Source organism: Gastrolobium bilobum, unplaced genomic scaffold, assembly GCF_033153095.1.
Source record: "Gastrolobium bilobum isolate Gb01-03AN ecotype WA unplaced genomic scaffold, APGP_CSIRO_Gbil_v1 utg66855, whole genome shotgun sequence".
In the NCBI taxonomy this organism is placed as follows: domain Eukaryota; kingdom Viridiplantae; phylum Streptophyta; class Magnoliopsida; order Fabales; family Fabaceae; genus Gastrolobium; species Gastrolobium bilobum.
This window is the reverse complement of record NW_026895258.1, coordinates 114196-139243: the sequence shown is the minus strand read 5'-3', so window position 1 is coordinate 139243 and position 25048 is coordinate 114196. Positions and strand designations below refer to the sequence as shown.

The following is a 25048-nucleotide window of genomic DNA, read 5'->3' as shown; positions in this document are numbered from 1 at the left end:
TTTTAACTCATATTTGAAACCTAGAGCTCAAAATTCAACTGGCACGTTTTACGGTGCAATCGTAACGCGATATTTTTACCCGCGAAAAACACTATTCACTGATTTTTCTGAAACTTGCCCATCCACTCAATTTTTCGTTCTGAACCCATTTCCAGGGTTATTTTTACCATCTGAGACCTTCTACTCAATTTTTATCTTCCTAGGGTTGCGTGTTGGCTAATTACTGTTTTGCCCTTTCTTTGTATTTTGGCCTAATCTTTAGGATTTTCACTAATTCATCACTTGATTGCTCATTTAATATTTTAATTAATTGATTTAAAATTGTGAGGTGTTATACTAAGTCTAGTGTATATGTCATTTGAAGTTTTATGTTTCAAGTTGTAAATTAAAGTTGTGAATTTGTAAGTTGTAATTTAAAGTTTGAAGTTGTAAGTTGTAACATGTAAGTTAAATGTTGTAATTGTACAATGGATGCATGATGTATTATGATGGAAGGGCCTTAGGCCTTTTTTAGGTTTCTGATTATTTGTATGTTGAGAAATTGCATGAAAATGGACTTTGGTGATTGAAACAAGTTAAGGATTATAAAGTGAGCTATATTGTGTAATAAGTATAAACTGAGTTGGGTTGTAAGTGCCCCAAGGTATTGTTGGTCCTTGTGTGTGCCACGCATTGACAACTTGGGAATTTTAGGAAAAACAAAGGAAACTCTGGCGAATTTTCTGTAGAATTGGTAGATTTTAGACGAACTTCAGGAGAGCATATCTCTCTCCACAGAGATCCGATAGGGACGTACCATATTCCATTTTAAAGCTTGAGATGCCCCCTACATGTTGTTAAAATATGAGAATTTTCTGGGTCGCACGCAGCCCTGTAGGAGCCAGTGAACACTGACTGTCCAGATCACTCCTGAGCAGGGGCTGTTTCTGACAATTTTTGGAAAATTAATTCCCGCTTCTTTTCTCAGTCAAATTAAGCGTATGATATATCAAATTGAATTTTGAGGTATCTAGTTTGTAGTATAAAAATTTGAGAGCAATTGGATGAGTGAATTTTCCGCAGTAATTCGTGGAGTGAGAGTGGTTTTGAGTAATTTTGGAGTTAGTTGGCAGTTTTGCTTGTCCAACTTCAAATGTCGATAACCGGAGCAAACAAGCTCTAAATAAGGTGTGTGATAGCTTCCTAGAAAGGTAATTAAGTAAGAAAAAAATATAACTAGAGAGGAAGGTCTGGTTTTGCGTGATGTGTTCGCAGAAAAATAATTAGTGAAACATGTTCGGATAGGTAAAAACGTAAGATTGAGAAATTGGCTAAGTGGGTTTATGGGAACCCCTTAGTAACTTATAATAAGTAAAATAAGATATAAAAATATTTTAAATAAGTATTCCGCAAGAGTTTACAGTTATGGTCACAGCTTTTAATTATTACGCTTTTATTGTTTTAAATGCTCATGTAATAATCGGAAAAAGTTTATTCGCATTTTTATAAATGAATTGTTGTGATTGTAACTGCGCTTAATATCATAATTAATGTTAACAATACCGGTGTACAACGGGTTGTTACACATCTCAACCCAAAACCTTAAGATATTGGGTTCATGGGTCCATCCACTTATATTCAAGTCACTTAGCTAATTACCAATCAATGTGAGACTTATTACACTTGAATATCTTAACAAAATCCACATACACCCTTAGGGATTTGGTGCACAAGATTAAAAGGGATAGGATAAGATAGACTATCTTATCATATCCTTATCCATTGTTTGGTGAACCAATAGGATATCATGAACTTATACTATTGGCTTCTCTTATCCTACTTATGGTTTGATATTTATTTGGGGGGGGGGGCTTCAGTTAAGATGAGGATATGATAGGATAATAAAAACTACTTTTTTATTTTTCCCACTATAGCCCTTCCTATACATGAAATGACCTAAGAAGAGTATCCGCCTAAATCCCTTCTTCTCCATAGTTGCATTGGTTGGTTATCGCATCATCATTTTACTTGTCATCCCCTTCAGCATTTGTGCAAAGAACATAGTGTAGTGCAAGGTTTTCTCATTCATTTTGACAAAGGGTAGTAATGTGAAATCTGGTTCTAGATTTCATTTTTTTGTTTTTTTGTCTCACCTTTTTCTTCATTGCTTATCGATTTCATTACGTGGTGCGTCACAATTATGCTCTCAAATTTTTTTCATTTTTTGCAAGTACATATTATGCATCTCTAAATTTTTGGTAACTTTTCTATTATTGCTTATTCCTTCTATTTTTTTAAATGCTTATGAAATGTTTGAGGTAATTCAAATTTTGATTTTGTCTTTAAAATTTTAGTTTTGCTACACATGATCTATAACACCTCGTATTTCTAAAACGTATATTTATACATAAAAATATGGATTAAGGGGTAGGATTAGTGAAAATCCTGAAATTAGGGTCAAATCACATAAAAGAGATAAAATGGTAAATTACCAAACACGTAATCGTAGAAAAGAAAAATTGAGTAGAAGATCTCAAATGGGAAAGCTAACCCTGGAAATGGATTCATAACGAAAAATTGAGTGGTTAGGCAAGTTTTTGAAAATTTGATGAATAATGATTTTACCGGTGTTAAATACTACGATATAATTGTACCAATAAATGCAAAAATATGATCAGTATTTCTAGGAAGTAAAAATATGATGTGAATGAGAAAAATATGTAGATTATGAATTTATGAGTTAAAATATGCGAAAATATGATCAATATTTCTACAGTAACTCCTGGTAATCGATTACCACACTGCAAAAAATTAAAAAGATGTTATTATATAACCCTGAGTTGATGGTATTGCTCGGAGGGGTTATAAAGAATAAGTATTATGCTTCCGCGAGTTTTGCAATTATAATTACGGTGTTGGTTTTAATTGATTATGAAAATGGTTAATGGTTAACAACAAGGATTTAATAAAGGAAAAAGTTTACCCGTAATTTAATTAACTCAATTACTGTGATTATAACTGTGCTTAATATCATATGCAATGTTAACACTACCGGTATGTAACGGGTTGTTACATGATCGGTTTACCATTAGTGTGGGTCTTCACTATTTTCATGAATAAACTTACGATGTTAGTGGATAACTGTATTCTTAGGTCTAGGGCTTGGTGTTGGTGGTTGCTATGGATGATCTGACTGTGACTGTAATTTTTTTCCCTTCTAGGGTTGGCTGAAGTTGACTAAATTTACTTGGTCATTTTGGTTTGGACTTTAAGTTGACTCTGTAGTCTCACATAGTTGGGAGTCTATATAGGTAACAAATTCTAAAAGTGATATTGATCAACACATTGTTGTGGCTATAAAGCATTGTAACATTTGCTTCATAAGATATATATGATTTCTTGTTAGTTACTTCATTTTTCTGTGTCTGGGGAGGCTAAAATTGTGATGCATTTTCCTTAATTTATTATAGCCAAAAAAAATTGTTATCGTTTGTGATACATTTGTTTCAAAAAAAATTTCCTGATGTCTTCGAGTAATTGATATTTAGAAGTCTTACTCTTTGTCTTACACTTGTTTTGAGTATTCCATTATCTTTTTTCATCTTTCATGATCTTCACGTAGTCATTCTCTTATTCTGTGCATTTTATTTGACTATTTCATTGCTATGTTTTCCCTCACTCACTATGTATGCAACTTATTTCTTTATATTGTTGCTATATTTTCCTCTTTAAAAACATAGGCTTCATGTAGTCATTTTATGTGAGTCTGTTATGACTAATATTTTTATCTCAATAACATACGTTATGGATTGTAAGCGTTGTTCATCTCATAACTTCACTCTTGTTTCACTAACACATTTCCTATACCCAAGTCATACTACAGATAGCATACACAAATACATGTCTTTAACACATAACTCACATCTAAGGCATCGTTTGTAACGTAATACATGTATTTATTTGTTTCTAGAAACCAGTTCTAAACTCCACCTTACTAGTCATTTGCACGTTAATAATATGCCATTTTACTTGTTCAATAAGGAAGTGTGACTTATATGTAATCAACTTCCCATATAAATGGCAATTTACCGCATGTCTAAACGGTTCTACTGCAAGTAAATAGTTATAGTTGTGCTCTTTAACACCATTGTCAAATAAAAAAACCAATCATTTCTCGTTAAACCCGACTAGCGAATGTGGAGTGGAGATAATCCTTATACGCAACCTTATCCTTGCATAATTGCAAAAAGGCTATTTCCTGGATTCGAACCCATGACCTTTCAGTCATGAAAGAACAACTTTACCATTGTCAAATAATGGAAGTAAATAGCTATAGTTGCCATCGACATTCAGTAAACTAACTTATTGCTCTGTCATTTCTGGTTATTGAAGTTTGTTGATGGGGCATGATTTATTCTTTTCAATTCATAATATATTGTTATTTTTTATATTGACTACTTGTCTGTCATGTCTGGTTATTGGAGTTTGTTGATGAGACATGATTTGTTTTTTCAATTCATTGTACACTGTTATTTTTCATATTGCATATTGCTTTGTCATGTCCTAAATCCAATGAACCCTTACATTTGTCTAATTTATGATTTATTATTTGGTAATGTGTAAGAATAGAATCCGAGAACATCATGCAACAAAGTGGCAAGAAAAGAAGAGATCGTAAGCAATGGTCTGATGAGGAGGATGGAGCTCTTCTTGATATTTTAATTGAAATTGTGAATCAAGGTCAAAGACTTGAGAATGGATAATTCAAAGCACATACCTTAGGAATGACAGAGAAATAGGTTGGTTTACTGAATGTGTTGTTGAGGAGAATTTGGAAATGATTGTGCCACTAGTAAAGAAGTTGTTACCCTTGTTGACGTTGTTGAGGAGCTGGATAATGAAAATGAAGAAAGAAATGATGATGATATTAGAGTTGAATTGACTGAATCAACTTCTGTCAACAAAGCACAATTTAAGAGAAAGCATGATCAAATTGAAATTCAGCCAAGAAAGAAATATAGGAGCATAAGCCATTGCTAATAGCATATCTAAATTGAGAAAGAGTTTAGGGAAATTGCTAGAAAAATGCTCAGAATGATTGAAAAGAGTTGCAATCGCCTTGGAGTTGTCAAAGATTTATTTGATAATTCTATCGGCATCATGAATGCATTACAGAAACTTGATTTAACTGAAGAATAGTGCTTGGTTGAAGCAGATAAGATACTATTTGTGCCTTATCGGTTGCGTATATTTATGGGATCTAATTATGTTGTTCGTCTTACATTCGTGAAGTCATTGATATATAGATTGCTTTGGAGATTATCTATTTTGCTTTACTTTGTTCCTTTGATTATTTGATTTGATACAACTTGTCGATGATAATGATTTGAGAACTTAAGAACCTTGGTTATTAGTGACTTTATTACTTCACTTATTTTGTTTATGGCCTCGAAACATTATGTCAATGATTTTAGAACTTGAGAATCTTATTTGTCAGTAACTTTGTTACACTAATTATTTTGTTTATGGCAATGACATGTTATTGGCAATCATTTCTTTATGGCAAGAACCTTGTTAGCTAAAGAAAGAACCATTAATCTCAATGTCTTTTTGAATTGAATGAAAACATGATTTTTGAATGAAAAATGGAGCATGATTTTTTAATGAAACATGATTTTTGAATGATGCATAAGTTAGTAGTTAAATGAAACATGGTAATAGTTTGAGAACTTGGGAACCTTGGTTAGTAGTGACTTTATTATTCTACTTATTTTATTTATGGCCAAGACATGTTATGTCAACAATTTTAGAAATTGAGAACCTTATTTGTTAGTGACATTGTTACTCTAATTATTTTGTTTATCAATGACATGATATTGGCAATCAATTATTTATAGCAATCAATTCTTTATGGCAAGGACCTTGTCAGCGAATGAAAGAACCATTAATCTCAATGCCTTTTTGAATTGAATGAAACATGATTTTTGAATGAAAGATGGAGCATGATTTTTTAACGAAACGTAACTTTTGAATGATGCAGAAGTTAGTAGTTAAATAAAACATGGTAATGATTTGAGAGCTTGAGAACCTATCCTTGGTTATTAATGACTTTATTACTTTCCTAAGAGGTATCAAAACGGGCCACCCCGGCCCGTTTAGCGCTCGCCCACGCGGGCCAGAGCCAAAAAGCCCACATATTAAACATGCTTTAAAGTGAGACAGTAAATAATTACAAAAGTGAGGGGATACCAAACATACATATGATACTGATGCATACTAGAAACTTATTTCCGCGTATAAAATTGCATCAAGAAAAAAAGGATCGATGATAACAGTAAGAAGTCCAATACTCAAAAAAAAAGTGATCCAACAGAAACTCTCGATTTACAACATTTGATCAGGTACATTATTATGTTGTAAGCTTACTAAACACATACAAACTAATAAATACTTCAAATCTGTCCCGAAATGGTATCAGCGCCAGAAACCTTGACATCAAAGAGGGCTTCTTCAACATTAATAGCCTTAATCTTTTCATCTACCATATATGCAGACCATCTACACATAAACAACTACTACTCTTCTGAGATTTGGAATTTATAATGAAAGATATAACAAGTAAGTAATACCATCTAACACGACATTGGAAATCTATATCTAGATAACCAAGTTTATATTTTAAATCCACTTAAGGCAGTAAAGGCATTATACTTGAAAACATCAAGAGCTATAATTGTTAAAGCAAAGAAAACCTGCACAAAAAATAAATAGTAAGAATCAATTCATCAGAAAGATTAAAAAAATAGAGGATTCAAAGTGATATATGTACCAACTCTTCGTACTTCTCTAGTCTTCAATTTGAAATTCTGGATGTCCCTTGGGATTATGATGTTAGTGCTTCATGATGAGTAATTTTACAATCATCTTCATCTAAAACTTACAATCCATTGAAATGCAATCACTCAATTAGACAATCAATTCCAACATAACCAATGAATATTACAATTATGTATAAGAGATTATGAAAATTAACGCAAAGCATTACCATAAAGATTGAGAGTAAAACCATGCAACCAATTCCTAGTGCAAATCAATATTTTAATATTTTCAGGAAGAGTAGAACTTCTATATTTGGTAAGAACACGTCCACCAATACTAAAAGCAGATTCTGATGCCACTGTCGTAATCGGGATACTTAGCACATCTTGTGCCATAATATTAAGTGTGGGAAATCTACTTTCATTTAGCTTCCAATAGTTAAGCGAATCAAAATCTTCACCTTGACCAAATTTAACTTTTTGTTCATCCAAATAAATATCTAATTCACTCTTACCAACAACATACATGCTCTTGTTCTCAAATATTTCAAACTCCTGCAAAATATAATATATCAATTATTTAAATGAAACAATAATGAAGAAAATATTAAATTAGCATAAAAGAACATATTCTTATGTATAATTTTGATTTTTTGGGCTTATTCCCTTCTCCACTCGACTTGGGCAAGATACTGGATTTATTGGATAAAAGAGAATGAGAAGAACTTGATACTTGGAGATTGCTTGCATATCCTTCATAAAGCTTCTCAATCTTTTCTCTCACATTTCTAACCTTATCGTGAGAGGTTGAAGGATCCAGTTTTGTATAACAAAATTGTAAGAAAACAAGCTTCAAGCGCTTGACAAGAATAGCTCCAAAAGCGAGTTGACAAGAATAGCTCCAAAAGCAAGGACTACGTTGTACTCTTTCCACTATTTGTCAAACTTCTCTTTCATTCTCATTGACATATCCCTTATAACATCACTATCACTACACAAGTTTTCATCCAATATATACTCAATCTTCCAAACTTGCATAAAATACAAGTTAGAGGTTGGATAAGATGAACCTGAAATCATGTTTGTAATCTCATAAAATGATTCCAAAAATTCACATATTATCTCCATTCTTCTTGTGACAAACAATATTTATAATTCCTATCTCACACTTAGAGAATGTCAAACGCTTTTTCATACTTAAGCGCACTTTCTAGCATCAAATATGTTGAATTCCACTTGGTTGACACATTTGTTCTCAAACTAATGCTTGTGTCTATGCTAGCTTGTTCCATGCAATCTTGAAATTTAATCATTGTCACATCTGATGCTCTCACATACTTAACATTTTCTCTAATTTTATACAGTGCTTCAAAAGCCACTTTCAAACCTTCTTAAACAATTAAATTAATTATACGCGTAGAGAAAACGTATATGAAAAAACTCACCTTCTCACAACAAATTATTTTGCAAATGAAGATGGTTTATTAATATAAGTTGCATGTTATCATTCGCAACAGCATTATCCAATATAATAGAAAATATCTTCTTCTCAATACAGCTTTAAGCAATCAAACAAAGTAGTTTCCAATTCAACCCCAGTATATAGAGGCTTCATTCAACAGAAGTTCAGAATCTTACTAATTAATCTTTAATTATCATCAACAAAGTGAGCTGTTAAACAAATGTAACACTCACTGTTAGTTGTTGTACAAACATCTGAATCCCGACACACTCTATTTGGAATCCTCGATATGATTTGCTTAAGTTTGTCTTTTTATTTGACATATATTTTTTGAACATCAGACACAACGATTTCAAACATTCTTAAACAATTAAATCAAGTATATGTGCAGAGTAAACGTATATGAAAAACTCACATTCACACAACAAATTGTTTTGCAAATGAAGATGGTTTATTAATATAAGTTGTATGTTATCATTCGCAACAGCATTGTATAGTGTTATATAAAATACCTTTTTCTCAATACCCTATTGCTTCAAGCAATCAAACAAAGTAGTTTCCGATTCAACCCCAGTATGTGGAAGCTTCATTCGACAGAAATTCAGAATCTTATTAATCAATCTCCAATTATCATCAACAAAAAGAGTTGTTAAACAAATGTAACCCTCACTGTTAGTTCCTGCCCAAATATATTATGTTAGACACACTGTATTAGGAATCCTCGACATAATTTGCTTAAGTTTGTCCTTTTCTTTGATATACATTGTTTGAACATCTGGCAAACAGTTTCAAACCTTCTTAAATAATTAAATTAAGTATATATGCAGAGTAAACGTATATGAAAAAACTCACCTTCAAACAACAAATTGTTTGCAAATGAAGATGGTTTATTAATATAAGTTGCATGATATCATTCGCAGCAGCATTATCCATTGTAATAGAAAAAACATTCTTCTCAATACCTCATTGATTCAAGCAATCAAACAAAGTAGTTTCCAATTCAACCCCAGTATATAGAGGCTTCATTCGATAGAAGTTCAGAATCTTACTAATTAATCTCCAGTTATCATCAACAAAAAGAGTTGTTAAACAAATGTAACCATCACTGTTAGTTTCTGCCCAAACATTTGATGTTAGACACACTGTATTAGGAGTCCTCGACATAATTTGCTTAAGTTTGTCCTTTTCTTTGACATACATTGTTTGAACATCTGGCACAACGATTTCAAACCTTCTTAAATAATTAAATTAAGTATATATGTAGAGTAAACGTATATCAAAAAACTCACCTTCACACAACAAATTGTTTTGCAAATGAAAGATGGTTTATTTATATAAGTTGCATGATATCATTCGCAGCAGCATCATTCAGTGTAATAGAAAATACCTTCTTCTCAATACCCCATTGCTTCAAGCAATCAAACAAAGTAGTTTCCAATTCAACCCCAGTATGTGGAAGCTTCATTCGACAGAAATTCAGAATCTTACTAATCAATCTCCAATTATCATCAACAAAAAGAGTTGTTAAACAAATGTAACCCTCACTGTTAGTTCCTGCCCAAATATCTGATGTTAGACACACTGTATTAGGTATCCTCGACATAATTTGCTTAGTTTGTCCTTTTCTTTGACATACATTGTTTGAACATCTGGCACAACGGTTTCAAACCTTCTTAAACAATTAAATTAAGTATATATGCAGAGTAAACAAATATGAAAAAACTCACCTTCACACAACAAATTGTTTTACAAATGAAGATGGTTTATTTATATAAGTTGCATGATATCATTCGCAGCAGCATTATCCATTGTAATAGAAAATACCTTCTTCTCAATACCCCATTGCTTCAAGCAATCAAACAAAGTAGTTTTCAATTCAACCCCATTATATGGAGGCTTCATTCGACAGAAGTTCAGAATCTTAGTAATTAATCTCCAATTATCATCAACAAAGTGAGTTGTTAAACAAATGTAACTCTCACTGTTAGTTGTTGTCCAAACATCTTAAGTGAGACATAATTTATTATTAATCCTCGACATGATTTGCTTAAGTTTGTCTTTTTCTTTGACATACATTTTTTGAACATCTGACACAACGGTTTCAAAGCTTCTTAAACAATTAAATTAAGTATATATGCAGAGTAAACATATATGAAAAAACTCACCTTTCCACAATAAATTATTTTGCAAATGAAGATGGTTTATTAATATAAGTTGCATGTTATCATTCGCAGCAACATTATCCAATGTAATAGAAAATATCTTCTTCTCAACACCTCATTGCTTCAAGCAATCAAACAAAGTATTTTCCAATTCAACCCCGGTATATGGAGGCTTCTTTCGACAGAAGTTCATAATCTTACTAATTAATCTCCAATTATCATGTTAAACAAATGTAACCCTCACTGTTAGTTGCTGTCAAAATATCTAAAGTTAGACACACTCTATTAGGAATCTTTGACATGATTTGCTTATGTTTGTCCTTTTCTTTGATATTCATTTTTTGAACATCTGACACAATTATTTTCAAACCTTCTTAAACAATTAAATTAAGTATATATGCAGAGTAATCGTATATGAAAAAACTCACCTTCACACAACAAATTGTTTTGCAAATGAAGATGGTTTATTAATATAAGTTAAATGCTATCATTCGCAGCAGCATTATCCAGTGCACTAGAAAATACCTTCTTCTCAATACCCTATTGCTTCAAGCAATCAAGTAGTTTCCAATTCAACCCCATTACTTGGAGGCTTCATTCGACAGAAGTTCAGAATCTTACTAATTAATCTCCAATTATCATCAACAAAGTGAGTTGTTAAACAAATATAACCCTTATTGTTAGTTGTTATCCAAACATCTGAAGTTAGACACACTCTATTAGGAATCCTCGACATGATTTGCTTAAGTTTGTTCTTTTCTTTGAGATACATTTTTTGAACATTTGACACAACGGTATTCCTAGAATGCATCACAATACCAGGACTGATATAATTTATCAAATCCCTAATCATGTCATACTCAACAAATTTATAAGGTAGATCGTGATAAACTATGGCTCGTGCAAGCTTTTCTCGATGGACCTCTTAACTAATATGTATAGTACTAGACTTTCCATGTTGCTTATTTGATTCTGGAGTTTGCAAGAATCTTACAACCAAGAATATGACGACCCAAATGTGAAGTTCTATAGCTATCTCGAGTCTTAGGATGCCTACCAACTACATATTCAGTAGCACAATAATTACACGCAGCCTTTTCAAAATCATCCTTATGTGTACCAATTTTCGTAAAATACTTCTAAACATTAGAGATTTCTTTTTTTATTTATCCTAAAACTTCCAGACACTTCAAGTGAAGTTTCAGATTCAACTTTATCATCCATAACTGAAGCAAAGAAGAATATATTATGAGCAACACCAATTAATGTTTTGCTGAAATAAGAACGTAGTTTATATCCCCTATCAAAAGAAGAGTATTTTAATAGAAATCAGAAAGAATAGCGCTGAAATCATTTCTGCTTTTTATATTGTGAACATTAATCCACATTTTTAGTAACACGCATACCACATTAAGCAGGATAATAATCCCAACACTAAACAATCAGCTACTTGTATAGGTAAGATATACAAGTTACATCTGGCATCAACATTTGTAAAATGCATGCACAAAATATTTGATATGCAAAAAATCAAATTTTCCAATTAGAAATGGAAATGTACACATTCAAAATGGATTCAGAATCTAAACTCACTCGATTCAAAAATCTGAAAATTTCTGTTATCATTGGATGTACAACTACATACTTAACACATAAATAAGAAGTACCCTGCATAAATAGTTTCAATCATGAAGAATAAGAATTAAGAAAAAAAAAACAAGAAGCATCACATCAAAGAATTTCCAAAATGTCTTACCTCTAGGAACCCTCTTGGGCTTTAGGGATCTTCTAAGCCAAGCAAATACTACAAAGAGGATCACAACAAGGACTGCACTCCCATAACACCACGAATAATTGTCCACTTCTTGCTCGAACCTCCTTGTAAAGAGAAAAAAATGTATGTCCTCAGTTCTAAATGATGTGTTTTATTCTAGATATTAATATTCAGTAAGAGGCACGAGCATATACTTGACCATTTTTATTTATATGTATAGTTTTATTTATCCAATATTTATAAAATGAAAAAAAATACTATAATAAAAGTGGGCCTGAATTGACTCGAGCATAGGAGTTACTAGATAGCAGTAAATCAAAATATTGTTATTGTTTTGATTGATCAATGTTTGCATAGGAGTTACTAGATAGCAGCAAATCAAAACATTAGCATAGAATGTTATCTCTTTCAACTCCTGAGTCATAATAATCAACAATGTTCTCTCTCTGCCCAACCAATCCGAATACAAAATCACCACTTATGCCATATTAAATAAACTTGCTAGAAGTCAAGTGATGGCAAGTAAATTAGAATTTAATGGTTAGGAAGCCTCAATAGTGTTCAATTAAAAGTAATATTTTAATAACAGAAACCCAAATCACAATAACAAGAAACAACCTACAAAATCATATTTGCATAAATCACACGGTAAAAATGATGGGATCTAACTTGAAATCAAGAAAATTTACAAGAACCCAAAAATTAGTTTCACTTGAATTACAATGAAATGCGAGAAAGAAGGAAAATGGAGCAAAATAATGTAATGGGTCAATAAAGAATGCAAAAGGGTTAGACTACGTACCTCATTTTTTATTGCAGAGTAGAGAAGACAAGTTGGGACCAGATTAATAATTTATGATTTTGGAAAAAGAACATGGTTTGAAGTGAAGTTTGTCTCTAAATATTGTCCAAACTGTGTCGGAGAAGGATGCATTTGGTGAAGCTTGAAGGTGACTCACATATGAAGCATTTCAGTTAATGGGGACAACAAGGTGAAGTTTGAGGGGACCAAAACAGAGAAGATGAGTTTGAGAGTTTGAGAGTTTGAGAGAATAAAAAGGGTTCTAAAGAAGAGAGAGCACGGAGAAAATTTAGCATTTTTAAAATAGAAGCCGTGAAGTGAAACTTTTTGAGGAATGGAAATTTAAGTGGATGGGGGAATTCCCAAATGACTAAACATCACTGTTGTATTGTAGAATATGACGACAATTAGCTTTACATGTCGCGAAAATAGCCGGAGAGTTCAATTCCAAGCGGTTAAATTCTACTTTGATGCAAATTGACTGACGTATTATCCCCATTTTCTAATAGTGCTTGGACATGTTATGTTAATTGATTTTAAAACTTAAGAACCTTATTTGTTAGTGACTTCGTTACTCTAATTATTTTGTTTATGGCAATGACATGTTATTGGCAATCAATTTTTTACGGCAAAAACCTTGTCAACGAATGAAAGAACCATTAATCTCAATGCCTTTTTGAATTGAATGAAACATGATTTTTGAATGAAAAAATGGAGCATGATTTTTGAATGAAACATTATTTTTGAATGATGCAGAAGTTAATAGTTAAATGAAACATGGTAATGATTTGAGGACATGAGAACCTTGGTTATTAGTGACTTCATTACTCTACTTGTTTTGCTTATGGCATGGACATGTTATGTCAATGATTTTAGAATTTGAGAACCTTATTTGTTAGTGACTTTGTTACTCTAATTATTTTGTTTATGCCAATGACATGTTATTGGCAAAAAAAATTTATGGTAAGAACCTTGTTAGCGAATGAAAGAATCATTAATCTCAATGTCTTTTTGAATTGAATGAAACATGATTTTTGAATAAAAATGGAGCATGATTTTTTAATGATGCAAAAGTTAGTAGTTAAATGAAACATGATAATGATTTGAGAACCTTGGTTATTAATTACTTTATTACTCTACTTATTTTGTTTATGGCCAGGACATATTATGTCAATGAGTTTAGAACTTGAGAACCTTATTTGTTAGTGACTTTGTTACTCTAATTATTTTGTCTATTGCAATGATATGTTATTGGTAATCAATTCTTTATGGCAAGAACATTGTCAATGAATGAAAGAACCATTAATATCAATGCCTTTTTGAATTGAATGAAAAATGGAACATGATTTTTGAATGAAACATAATTTTTGAAAGGGTTTTATTAATCTCCTTTTACATAAGATAGGTATCTTATGTTGTAGAGAGAAACTAGGTGGGTCCCACCATTACAAGAAAAAAGAAAAAGAAAAAAAAAAGTGAGGTGCGGAAATCGAAGTGAGAGAAAATGAGATAAGCTACCTCATGTAAAAGGAGACTAATATTTCCCTTTTTGAAATATGGTACATACATGGAAGACAATTTTTAAAATTTAATTTTTTAAAATTTATTAGGGTAGGATATAATGTTTAATATTTAAAAAATTGAAAGTAATTTATGTATTTTAATATATTTTATTTAAAATTATACTTTCAATTTTTTTAATAATTTAAAAGAAGAAAGAATGTGTAAATAAGTAAAAAATAAGTAGTTTAAAAATCAATTTTAAAATATCATATGAAATTCTATTAAATGAGTATTTATGTCTACTTATATCATATCATGACACTGTATGGTTTACCCCGAAACACTATTGGATAATATTATTCTATCAGACTTCTTATCTAGTGCATATTAAACACATGATATGATGTGATTCTGATAAGCTCATATCATATCCTACTTTTATTTAGCCCTTATATTTTATCCATTCCTATCATATCCTATACACCAAAGTGACCAAACGAGGCATTAGTATAAGGAGGAACGGAGGAAAGTTGTGCCAAGAGCTTCAAAATATTTGAAGCTTAAAAGCACACCCAACTTTTAATTGTGTATTTGAATAATACTTTATAATTTTAGTTTTGAATAAATTTGATTTATCAGATTTAACATAGATCAAAAGTTGGCTTTTAATAAAATTTTAATATTTAAAAAAGTGTCTAAAAATTCATTTACACCTTGGTATTAATAAAAATCACTTTTAATTGTATAATTATTAAAATGGTATATAAGTTTCATATATATTATTTTTCCATATTATTATTTATTTATTATTTTTTGGAGTACCTTAAAAAATAATATGTATTGTTATAATAATTTGTATGATATTCTTAAATAAAGAAAATATATTCATGGTATTTTAGTTTTTAAAATAAGACATTTTTCCGAATTCCCTAATCCTTATTGAAATGAAAATATGCTTTATGTGTTAAATTTGAATTCAAATGAAATTTACCAAGCTAAGTTAGTTTAATCCTTAGTTAACTATTTATAAAAAAAAAAAACCCTTAGTTAACTGACCTTCAATTACACTCCTTGGTGTCATGACTATTCAAAAAAAAAAAAAAAATCATGACGAGAATGATGAAGTAAATTAAATAAAAAATTGGAGTTTTCATAAAACTTCATTAGTAATTAATAATATGAAAAAGAAAAACGTTTTATACATTAATAAAACCAACTATGGACCCAAAGGACTTATTATGTGCATGAATGTCGATCCAAATTAAATAAGAGAGTCACCGGCTTTTTTTTTGGATGGGCTGAAAAGTAGGCCACACCTACTTTTATTGAACTAACCACATGAGTTGCGAACATTGATACATGGGCTATTAGGAAAGGTTTTGGGATTGGGCTTTTTTTTTTCAACTGTATTATGTATATTTTAGTATTTTTAGTTAGGGTACGATGTTTGGATGTTTGTCCTTTTAAAAGAAATAAAATTATATTATTTTAAGTGAGAAAAAATACAAGTAAAAAAAATTATGGGAGATAAAATGGGTTATTTTTTAAATTTAAATTTAAATAAAAAATAATATATTGTGTTTTTTAACTTAAAATGACACAACTATATATCTTTAAAAGAATAAATATTTTTCGCTTTTAGTTATTAACTTCGGCCAAACAATAGATGAGAAAACACTTTAAAATGTAATTAAATAATTCCTTATTTATTTTTTTATCATCTTTATTAAAAATACATATATTAAGAATATTAAAATACATTATCAAAGAGATTTAAAATTTCAGGAAACAAAATGAAATAAGATAAGTGGATATATATAATAGCATATTCTAATAATAAATTTTACGCCAAATATTGATTTTCTTATGTCTAAAAGTTCAAATATTTAATAGATCAGAACCATTAAAAACAAATAAAATCTACAATCCAGATTGTGAATCTAATTGATACCGATATAAATGATCACGACCGTATATACAAAATTTGATCTTATCACAGCCGGTCGTATTGCAAAAATAATGTATGTTTTTTTTTTAAATAAAAAAAAAAACACTCGCATTTCAATTGTCATACGTTAAAAGGGACGTTGAATAATACCAAAAAAAAAAAGAAAAGCGACGTTATATACTTCTGAACGGAATAGTCTCATTTAAATAATCTGGAATATTGGGAAGGAAAAAAAAAAAACATGGTACATAGTATAGTATCCACACAAAAAAATGGCACATAGATTATTGATTGAGATCACACGCGTATGTAGAGCCAAACAAAGGGTAGCATCTAGAATGAGATTTTAGCAAAAGAACATAGCAATAAGGAAAGAAGAAAAGTGGCTTTCAAGACCAAAATAATTGAAGGATGAAAACACCTAGTCCCAATCAATCATTTCTACTTTATTGTGTTAATATGAATGAATGTAACAAAACAAGACCCTACGTTTGAACATTGCACCAGAGACTCAGTCAATGACATTGTGTTCTTCGAGTCAGTCAATGACATCCCGTTTGTGTCATTTTCCGTTCTATTGTCACTTCCGCGACCCCAGACATGCACTTAATCCAGATTTCACACGTTTCCCACTTTTCGAAAGAAAATAACTTAAATTGTTTTCTTATCCTGTGCAAAAACAATTGATTTTTTTTTTTTTTTTGTACATAAAATAGTTGAATTTAATCAATAAAAAAAAGGCACACGGACAATTCATACACGCAACTAAAAACGCAAAGATAGCACTGCATCAGAAGTCTTGACTCTACTTGAAGCCATATCCCCTGAATGAGAGTTTACATATATTTGCCTAAAGTGAGAATCGAACCCAAATTACAATATGGGCGGAAATTTAGACCAAAATGTTTATCCTCCAGAGTGGGTTTGGAGGACTCTTTATGTAGTCTACTTATATTAAAATATCATTTTATTATTTGCATGTATTAATTTGAGCATCTTTGCAGGTGAATTATTAGCTCACCGTAATATATGGAGTAGCAACCAATCAAGTTCATCAGAAAAAAAAAAATCAATCCATTTGGACTGATTATTACTCCTATTATCTTTTTTTAATTAATATTATGTTAATTTTTTAAATCTTATGACCTAATTATTCCTTTAAGACAGTGTATAAAAACCCGGCCCGACCATCAACCCGGCCGAGGTCAGGAGTCACAGGTTCAACCGGGAGATCAAGGGCCACTATGCTGACCCGGATTATATATTAAAAAAAATATAAGTATATGCATCTTATATGAAAATATTAAAAAACAAACCACCAATCATCAAAGATTCAAAATATATTTAACATAATTCACCAATTACAACCACAAGTCAATATTACATAACCTAATTAAAGTATCAAGATACTAAAGTACAAAACTCATTCTAATTGGGTCACTACACTGACCCAGTTCTACTTCTTTTGAGAAGATCCCTGACAAAGAAAAATTTAAAGGAAGTAAGAATGAGTTTTTATTTTTCATCGACGATCGTAAGGTTTTCATTGGAATTGATAAAATTCTTATCTTTTCTAGAAGATTCACAGCAGCGAGGTGAAGATTGAAGACGTCTAGGTCGCTGGGAGAGAAGAAAACGATTAGATTTAGGTTTGCAAGTATTTTTTTTTTAATAAAACAATGTTGTTTCGTGGAATTTTTTGTAAATAAAAAAACATGCAGTGACCCCCTTTGATCCTTCTGACCCGGGAGTCACTGAAATTCGGCCGAGTTTTGGAAGTCGGAGGGGTTGATATGCATAAAGGGTCCAACTTGACCCCAATTCTTAGAGGGGAGAGGTCAGGGTTGACCCGGGTCAACTCGAAATGCGAGGTGGAGTTTTAAAACACTCCTTTAAGAGTGAGATTGTTATGACTTAAATAGAAAAAGTGACCTTCACAACATAAAACTAATTTCGAGCTAAGTGATGTCTAATTCCGAATTTTTGAACCATGCTCTCTTGTTAATTCATCCTTAATATAGACCCATGGTAGTATTTGAGTCAACCATTTAATGTGATTTTTTTATGGTTATTGTTAGGGTTTAAAGTTTTTCATATCGTTAAAGATAAAATTATTTCTTACACGTATAAAAATATAAAAATATGATAATTTCAAAAAAAAATCTCTTCTTTTCCAAATAACATGTCTAACTTTTTTTATTATTATTATTAGAGAAATAACATGTCTAACTTTAAATCCTTATTGTTATTACTACGCCTTGCACACCATGTGAATTATGATAGATAAGAGTGAGGGGTTGATGGAGCCATTTATTCATAATTCATACAGAAATATAGAAGGGCTGAAATCAAGGAAAGCAATCGTTGTCGGACCACGTAGATTTGCGCGTAGGATATTGCCACGTCACTCATTATCTTTCAAACTTTCCACTTGGCCACTTGTTGCCTAACATGATCCCATATGGAACACTCGTCCTTCCTACTGAAAATAAAATCTTACGTATTTATTCAAAAGTTAACACAATCTTATCTTGTATAGTTAATTATTGTATCACATTATATTTTTAATTAAGTATACATGTTAGTTTATGGTATATAAGATATTATTATAATTTAAATTATTAGAGATCTGGGTTGTTTGTATGAGGGTATAAATTCAAATCTCATTGTCATTATTGTATATAAAAAAGATATTATTGTAGTTTATTGATAAGTTTGAAGTTTTTTATATCTAGGAGATAAAATTATCTCATTCACACATATAAAAATGTATGATGTATAATTTTTTTCTTTTTCTCTCTTATTCTTACATGACCTTAATAGACCTCACATATATATATATGAGATAATTTTATTATCTTCTATAACCCGAAAAACTTTTAACCCTTTATTAAGACGAGAGACCTTTACCACTCCCTAAATAAAAAGTTAACAGCTTTTTCTTTAGTGGAAAACTTGATTAGATTGCGCCTTTGCTGCATGGAGACAGCTTTCGTCCTTTGGATTATTTTTTTAACAAGTACTATTAATATAAAAATTGATTTCATTATAAATATTATATGTCAACAAGAATTAACTATATATGATACCAAGCATAAGTATAATTAAGTTTATGTAAGCAATGCTCTTAAAAAACTAATACTTATTTTGTTATCCTTTCATGCATTTACGGATAAAGATGCAATTATGTAGAGTAAAATTATTATTACGATTATCAAAATTACATATTTTTTTAATATTTGTTTACATTAGAGAATACAACTACTTAGGTTGGAGGGAAAAATATGTGTTCTACGTCAGATTTTAATTTTAAAAATTAAGATTGGTTCGAATGGTAAAAGACTGTTTTTTCTTAATCAAAGGTTTCAAGTTCGAGATAATTATTTGGATCAGACAATATTTAAATCAAAATAATCAAATAATTAATCACATATGAAAAATAATAATAAATATTAAATCAAACAAGAAAATATTAAGTCGGTAAACAAAATGTTTTATAGTCAAGTTTGCACAACAAATATTATGGGATTTGACCAATTTATGGTTGCTTTTCTGTGACTTTTGTTTGCATTAAAAGCGTGGCAACTTAAAATTGATGTCCTCTTTGAAAATTCTACGTGTAAGGACACAAGTGGGCACAGTGCTGTGCCACAATTCCTCAATGTTTGTCACATGGTGATTCACCAATCATCATCGCCTTGCTCTTCTGCAACACAAACCGCGAAAAGAAAAATCAAACTTGAAAAGGTACTCTAATTCGAGGAAACTTCTATCCACAAACTGACAATCATTTTGTTTGCAGTTGATTTGATATTTACCAAAAAGAAAAAAAGAAAAAAAACTAGACTCATGAGTGGTAATAAAGCTCCATCATAACATAACTACCATAAACACACCCACCATTTTTTTGAAACACTTAAACACTGTTCTTCAGTTCACCACCTTCCAAAACCCAAACGCATTAAATAACAGTCCGGTGAGTTTGAAAGTGTGTGATGACTAGTGGCAGTTGGAGCCCATAGCATAACCACTCACTTCCCTCATTAATGTTTTCCCTGAATCCTATCCATTCTATAAAAGAGGCAGATACCCATTTAATGTTTTGTTACACAAACTTTACCTCAATTCCAAAAATACCATCTTCTTTTACAAAACACACTCCACTCAACTTTACATTCAACCTTAAACATGTCTAACGTTGTGTTTCATCGCAAAGAAAACAAAAAAACCAAGACAGAGACATATTCCTCTAAATTAGAACGTTAATGGAACCTTTTTGTAGATTGGGTCAGGGTTTAGAAGAAACAGCAGCAGCAGCAGCAGCACCAAGTGCAGAATCAGAGCTTGTCATTGGAGGTAAAAAAAGAAGAAGAAAAATTTAATTTTTTTTTTATGGGTTATATGCCAAATTTTGCTAAATTCAAATGAAATTGCAGAGAGTAACGTGAACTCGAGTTTCTGAGTGTGAATCATTAGGCATGGGATTGCAGCGAGGATTGGCACTTAGTGCGGTTATAATGTTGCTGTTGGTACAGTTAACGATGGGTTTAAGTTCTGAAACCGAATGGGTTGCGTTATTTAAGCTTCGTTCTTCGTTGGGGATAAGGGGAAAGGAATGGCCCTTAAAAGCCGAACCGTGCCTGAACTGGACCGGGGTTCGGTGCCGGAACGGTCGAGTCGTTGGGATAAACGTGACCGGTTTGAAGCGAACCCGAACCGGTCGTCTTCACCCGAACTTCGAAGTGGATTCCCTTACCAATTTAACACTATTGGAGTCTTTCAACGCTTCTGGGTTCATGCTCAATGGGTCAATTCCCGAGTGGTTTGGTCAGAGCCTTGGTGCACTCCAAGTGCTTGATCTAAGGTCTTGTTCCATAACGGGTGTGATTCCTGATTCACTTGGGGGTTTGAGTGTGTTGAAGTCTTTGTTCCTTTCAGGGAATAGTCTTACTGGTAGAATGCCTCCAACATTGGGATTGTTATCTGGGTTATCTGTTCTTGACCTCTCTAGGAACTCGCTTTCAGGAACAGTGCCTAACTCTTTGTCTAAACTTGGTAACCTTACAAGGCTTGATCTTTCTTCTAATTTCTTATCTGGGTCTATTCCACATGAACTGGGTGGCCTTTCAAATCTCCAAATTCTGAACCTTTCTAATAGTGCCCTCACTGCTTCTGTTCCCCCTCAACTGGGTAACCTTTCCAAGTTGGTTGAGCTTGACCTTAGCATGAATTTTCTGTCTGGGTCATTGCCGGGTAGTTTGTTTTCTTCTACCCTTGTTGCCCTTCAAGTTCTCATTCTCAGTGAGAATTTATTTCATGGTTCTCTTCCTGCTAAGATGTGGTCAATGCCCAGCTTGCACTTTCTTGATGTATCCAGCAACAATCTCACTGGTCCACTGCCAAAGTTCTCTAATAACGTTAGTTCTACTGGTGCCATATTCAATCTCTCAAACAATTTGTTCTATGGATCTCTGTCTCTGAATACTTCGTTGAACAAGTTTAAAATGATTGATTTGTCTGGTAATTATTTACAAGGTGAGGTGCCAGGTGGTGGTCTTAGTAATGTAACTCTAGCTAGAAATTGCCTACAGATGATTTCAAACCAGAGGGGTTTGGAAGATTGTAGACTGTTTTACGTTCGGAGAAATTTACACTTTGATCCTGGTGAGCAAGAACCAATTCAACCCCCATTCCTAGGAAAGTCCAGGAGCAACAAATCAGTTATATTTATACTGGCAGGTATATTTGGTGGGCTTGGCTTAACTGTGCTTCTGGTATTGGTCCTCTTACTGGTTCTAAAACAATGTCATAAACATAATAGCTTGGTGATTCAAAGGGGGACCGTAGAAGGGGGACCTGTTCCAGATGGGGGAAGACCTACTCCTCCTAAGGATCCTGTCTTTGTAACTGGAGTGGGAGAATCATTTACTTTTGAGCAAATTGTTCGTTTGACTGGCAATTTTTCTGAAGCAAATATCATAAAGCATGGTCGTTCTGGAGACCTCTACTGGGGAGTCTTGGAAAGTGGAGCAACTGTGGTTGTCAAAAAGGTAGATTTGAATTTATTTAAGAGAGAATCATACATTGTGGAATTGGGATTATTAAGCAAGGTTTCACATGCAAGATTGGTCCCAATCCTGGGACAGTGCTTGGAGAATGAGAATGAGAAATGTATAGTTTACAAGTATATGCCAAATGGAGATTTGGCTACTTCATTGCACAAAGTCACTAGTTCAGATGGTAAATTACAGTCCCTGGATTGGATCACGAGATTGAAAATTGCAATAGGAGCTGCTGAAGGCCTAGCTTACCTACACGAGTGTAGCCCTCCCCTTGTTCACAGGTAATAACAAGCGCAACCTAGATTGTTAGGGTTCTCTCAACATGATTGGAAAAAATATGATATGTCACGGAATTGAATTTGTTAGAAACATCATTGCATTTATTTTGTCAAAACATGCTGCATGCTCAATTTTTTTCAGCATGGTGATATCTTAAGATTGAATTTGTTAGTGATATCTTTTACTTTACAGTTGTATCGAGTTACATTTTATGTTCCTTGTCAACAATGTGTAAAATGTGGAGGTCTGTGAGAACTTTTGCAGTTCTTCAAATTACTGAAATTTTACTTTTGATTTTTTTCTTTTTGAAGAGATGTCCAAGCTAGCAGTATACTTCTTGATGATAAATTTGAAGTGAGACTTGGAAGTTTGAGTGAGGTTACTGCCCAAGAAGATCTTCATCAGAATGTCATCTCAAGACTTTTCAGCAAGCCACCGTAAGTTTTGAATTCATCAACAATGGCAACATGATAAAGCATAGCTGTTTTATTATAAATGAAAATTAAAGGACAAGTGATTCTATGATGATATGCAAACATGTTCATATTTATTTTCAAAAAAAAGTGGTAACCAACTGTTTTTTTTTCCCTTGTGATTTTGCAGATCTTCTAATCAAGTCAACTCTGGTGAGTAATTCGGTTTAAATTTTACACATTTATAGTTAGTTTTTATCCTATTATTGATCCATGCATCCATTCAAGTACAGTACTCGTTTTATCCCTAGAAAACGTTGGTGATCTCCTACATATGTTAGCACAGAGAAAGGGCATGCATACTTACATATTTAACGTTATAACCTTTCTGTTGTTTTAAACTGTTACTGGAGAAATCATAAGTGTTTTCTTTTTGCCCTGTGGTAATGAACAGGTACATCATCTGTGACATGCGCCGACGATGTCTACTGTTTTGGGAAGATTTTACTCGAGCTAGTTACTGGTAATCTTCATGTCAGCAAATCAGATGATGCCGCCGCAAAAGAGTGGTTAGAGCAAACCCTGTCTTACATAAGCATATATGATAAAGAACGTGTGACTAAGATTGTTGATCCATCTTTGATCGTGGATGAGGACCTATTGGATGAGGTATGGGCTATGGCAATTGTGGCCATGTCATGTCTGAATCCCAAGCCTTCCAAGCGTCCTCCTATGAGATATGTCCTCAAAGCATTGGAAAATCCATTGAAGATTGTGAGAGAAGAAAATCCTAGCTCGGCAAGGTTGAGAACAACCTCATCTAGGAGATCTTGGAGCACTGCATTCTTTGGTAGTTGGAGACACAGTTCATCAGAGAGTGCTACTGCCACAGGGAATGCAAACAAGGAGGGTACTAGTGGCTTTAAACAATCAGGAAGAGTAGGTTCTCAAGGTAGTACTGGAAATGATCACTCATCTTCCAATAAAAGATCATCCAATGAAATTTTCCCTGAACCATTGGATATGCAAGATGTAGAGACTGGAGAGGCAAGATGAGCACTTAGGAAATGGATTTTGTTATTCTTTAATGGGTTTGATTTTTCTCATGTTGCGTGAGATAATTTATCTCATGCAACACAAAAAAGTGAGGAGGACCCACTTTGAAGAAGAGAGAGAAAGGAAAAAGATGGGTTCCACCCACTTTTTTATGTGTTGCATGAGATAATTTGTCTCATGCAACATGAGAAACACATTTCCCTTCTTTAATTAGTGATGTTATTCGCAAGTCAAGCACATTGCCCTGCATTCATTATGGTTCATCACTGCCATGGTGCAGCAATGAAAAGCCATACTAATGTTAGTGGTAGCTCTTGCTTTCTAAAGCAGATTAAGCAGTACGCATTGAAATGTGGTATATAGAGAGCTCCAATAAAAATGAGTAATTTTAGTCATTCAACTGATTTGTTTAAAACACACCCCCCCACCCCTCCCTTTAGGTCATTAAATGTGTGATAGATTGTAACATAGTGATTTCATTTTTTGAAGAATTCGAAGTGGGGAAAAACATTGAACTACTAAAATTTCTCATTGTGGGTTGGTGATATGTAAGTAAGCATTGTAAGTCTTCTTGAGCTTTGTAGCATATATTATCTTGGAATGGAGTAACTTTCTTTCTTTACCTTTTTGCGCAATAAAAAAATGGTTAATTGTAGTTAGTTAACTCCATTAACTAATTCATTAGGGTGGCTCATTAGGTAGTACTACATTGGTTAGAAACATAACTTTTACTGTTCAATAAATTTCGCCTTTTTTTTCATCTAATCATTCTTCTTGAAATTCTGTCATC

The 25048-nt window shown here is 32.3% G+C and overlaps 1 protein-coding gene across 1 annotated transcript; it reads left to right on the top strand.

The window, feature by feature from the left end:
* The first annotated feature begins 20351 nt into the window (after positions 1–20351).
* Positions 20352–24953, top strand: LOC133302313 (probable LRR receptor-like serine/threonine-protein kinase At2g16250). The gene is made up of 5 exons (XM_061502073.1): positions 20352–20804; positions 20885–22791; positions 23101–23226; positions 23393–23415; positions 23657–24953. Exons 2-5 carry the CDS (start codon positions 20927–20929, stop codon positions 24256–24258), a joined length of 2616 nt encoding a protein of 871 aa, XP_061358057.1. The 5' UTR covers positions 20352–20804; positions 20885–20926; the 3' UTR covers positions 24259–24953.
* The last annotated feature ends 95 nt before the right edge of the window (positions 24954–25048 follow it).